This window comes from Lepisma saccharinum, chromosome 25 (assembly GCF_977018435.1).
Source record: "Lepisma saccharinum chromosome 25, izLepSacc3.1, whole genome shotgun sequence".
In the NCBI taxonomy this organism is placed as follows: domain Eukaryota; kingdom Metazoa; phylum Arthropoda; class Insecta; order Zygentoma; family Lepismatidae; genus Lepisma; species Lepisma saccharinum.
Genome location: NC_139253.1, coordinates 58,097,084 through 58,099,685, shown reverse-complemented (window position 1 = coordinate 58,099,685; position 2,602 = coordinate 58,097,084). Strand labels below are relative to the sequence as shown.

The window sequence follows — 2,602 nt, the reverse complement described above, 5'->3', positions numbered from 1 at the left end:
GTTCTCTTCGAAACAGGATTCTTAACATTGTAAATGAATCTGTAGCATGTTGCTACTACACGAAGCAATCTCTGTAATGTGGAAAATCTCCGCATGAAATCTGCTTCTGTTCCATGTATCTTGCTAAACATTGAACATTAAACATTAAACATTTGTTCTGTTATGCATTCTTCAAGTTCGCTATTTTCCATAACATGTAATGGCCAAGTATCTTCTTTTAACCACGTAGGTCCATTCCACCAAATTTCCGAATCCTTGAGGGCTCTTGGTTCTACTCCCCTTGTTATCAAATCTGCTGGATTACACTTAGATGTGACATGATGCCATTGGTTAATAACAGAAAGTTCCTGGATCTGTGCAACACGGTTACCTACGAAGGTTTTCTATCGAGTGGGGGACGCTGCTAGTCACCCAAGTACGATTTTTGAATCTGTCCAAAAATATGTACTGTCAATTGGAATTCTCAAAATTGGTGTTGTTTTCTTAACTAGTTTAGCTAATAGAAGAGCACCGCACAATTCTAGTCATGGCAAAGTAACTTTTTTTATTGGCGCTACTCTTGACTTTGCGCACAGTAATTTAACATTGATTCTTCCTAACTCATCTCTTGATCTAATATAAATGCAACAACCATAAGCTCCTTCTGCTGCATCGCAGAATCCATGTGTCTGAATGTCATTTGTCTTTTCTGTTGTCAGTACAAATCTCTCTATTTGGATGTGAACTATATCTGGTAGTTGTTGATACAAATTCGTCCATTGGTTTCTTAAATCTCAATCTAATTGTTCATCCCACTCCAATTTACAACACCAAAGTTTCTGCAAAAACATCTTGTATAAAATGACAGTTGGATTGATAAGTCCCAGTGGATCAAATATGGAGCTAACAATTGACACAACTTGTCGTTTGGTTATGTTCGTTAATGGTGAACAAAAGTCTCCATCTTTCGCTACTTTGCACGAAATTAAAAATTTGTCTGTTGATGGTTGCCAGATGAGGCCTAATGTGTTTATTTCTGCTTCATTATTGAACTGAAATGGTAAATGAACTTCTCTGTGTTCTTCTGGTACTGCTTGCACCAATTCCTCACAATTGGAGCACCATTTGCGTAAAATAAATCCACCTCGTTTCAAGAGTTCATTCAGTTCAGACTGTAAGTTGAGCATAGTTTCAATGTTATCACCTCCTGATGCTACATTGTCACAATAAAAATCCCTTAATAATATGCTGGATGCATTGGGAAAGTTTTCGTTTTCCTGTCTTGCAAGCATTTGTAATGCTGCAACAGCTTGGTACGGCGATAAGGTTAAGCCATAAGTTACAGTTAATAATTCATAAGTTTGTATTTCTTCGTTTGGTGATTTTCTCCACAATATTCTTTGATATTTAGTGTCATAAGGACGGACTCTAATGTTGCGAAACATCTGGGCTATATCTGCTGTAAAAACTATCTTGTGCGTTCTGAACCTGAGTACAATAGAGTATAGATCTTCTTGGACTGTAGGCCCTGTCATTAGAACATCATTAAGGGATAGTCCACTGTCTGTTTTCGATGATCCATCAAATACAACTCTCACAGGTGTTGTAGTACTTTCTCTAATAATAGCATGATGCGGTAGGTAATATGACTCCTTGTTCTCTTCATCAGTAGTTTTAATTTGCTTCATGTGGCCTAATGATTCATAATTGTCCATGAATTCACAATAGTTCTGCCTGAGTGTTGGCTGTGTTGTTAATCTTCTTTTCAACTGATGAAATCTTTTGTCTGCTTGTTGAAACGATTTCCCTAATTCAGTATGATTTGGTTTGAATGGTAGCCTAACCATAAATCTACCATCCTTCTGCCTGATGGTTGTTTCTTGAAAATGCCTTTCACAATCCATTTCTTCTTTGCTCTTGGTCTTTGTGAATACTTCCTCTAACTCAAAAAACCTCTGTAATTGTAATTGAAGGCTATCTTCAGTACGTACAAAACATGAAGTAACTGTTGTAGGTGCTTCACATTGTTGAGGCATAGCTCCTGCTAAAATGTATCCTAACTCTGTATCTTGAAGTACAGGATAATTTCCTATTCTTGTTCTTCTATCTAAAAGTAGTAGCAAGAAAAATAGTTCAGATCCAATCAACAAATCTATGTTGCCTGGCTGGTGAAATGAAGGATTAGCAAACTGAATATCCTTTGGAAGATTCCAAGTACTGCAATCGATTACCTGTGTAGGCAAGTCGTCTGTGATTTTTGGTAACACAAGACACTTCACTGTTGTTGTATAATTAGACGTTCTAGACTGGATTACAACATCTACACAATGTTTAGTTTCAAGACACGAATTGTTTATTCCCTGAACTGGAACAACATAGTTTTCTTTCGTCAGTCGTAGTTTTTGCACTAATGATGTGGTTACAAAATTAGACTGACTCCCACTGTCTAAGAGAACTCTGCAATAATGAAATTGTCCATTGTTGCCCTTTACCTTCACTAAGGCAGTTGACAATAAAACTTGTGAAGTGTGTCTTTCTTTGACTGTACAATATGAAGATTGAGGTGCTTCATCTCTTGCCACATTGTTGCTTTCTTGAGGAGACACCCTGGAATTCAATAGTT

The 2,602-nt window shown here is 37.0% G+C and overlaps 1 protein-coding gene across 1 annotated transcript; it reads right to left on the bottom strand.

Moving 5' to 3' along the window:
* Nucleotides 1-773: 773 nt before the first annotated feature.
* LOC145978798 (uncharacterized) lies at nt 774-2,015 on the bottom strand. The gene has a single exon (XM_083111615.1). It carries the CDS (start codon nt 2,013-2,015, stop codon nt 774-776), a length of 1,242 nt encoding a protein of 413 aa, XP_082967741.1.
* Nucleotides 2,016-2,602: the final 587 nt, after the last annotated feature.

Excerpts from the sequence above, each read along its gene's own strand:
- LOC145978798 (XM_083111615.1), bottom strand. The coding sequence starts at position 2,015 with ATGCCTCAACAATGTGAAGCACCTACAACAGTTACTTCATGTTTTGTA.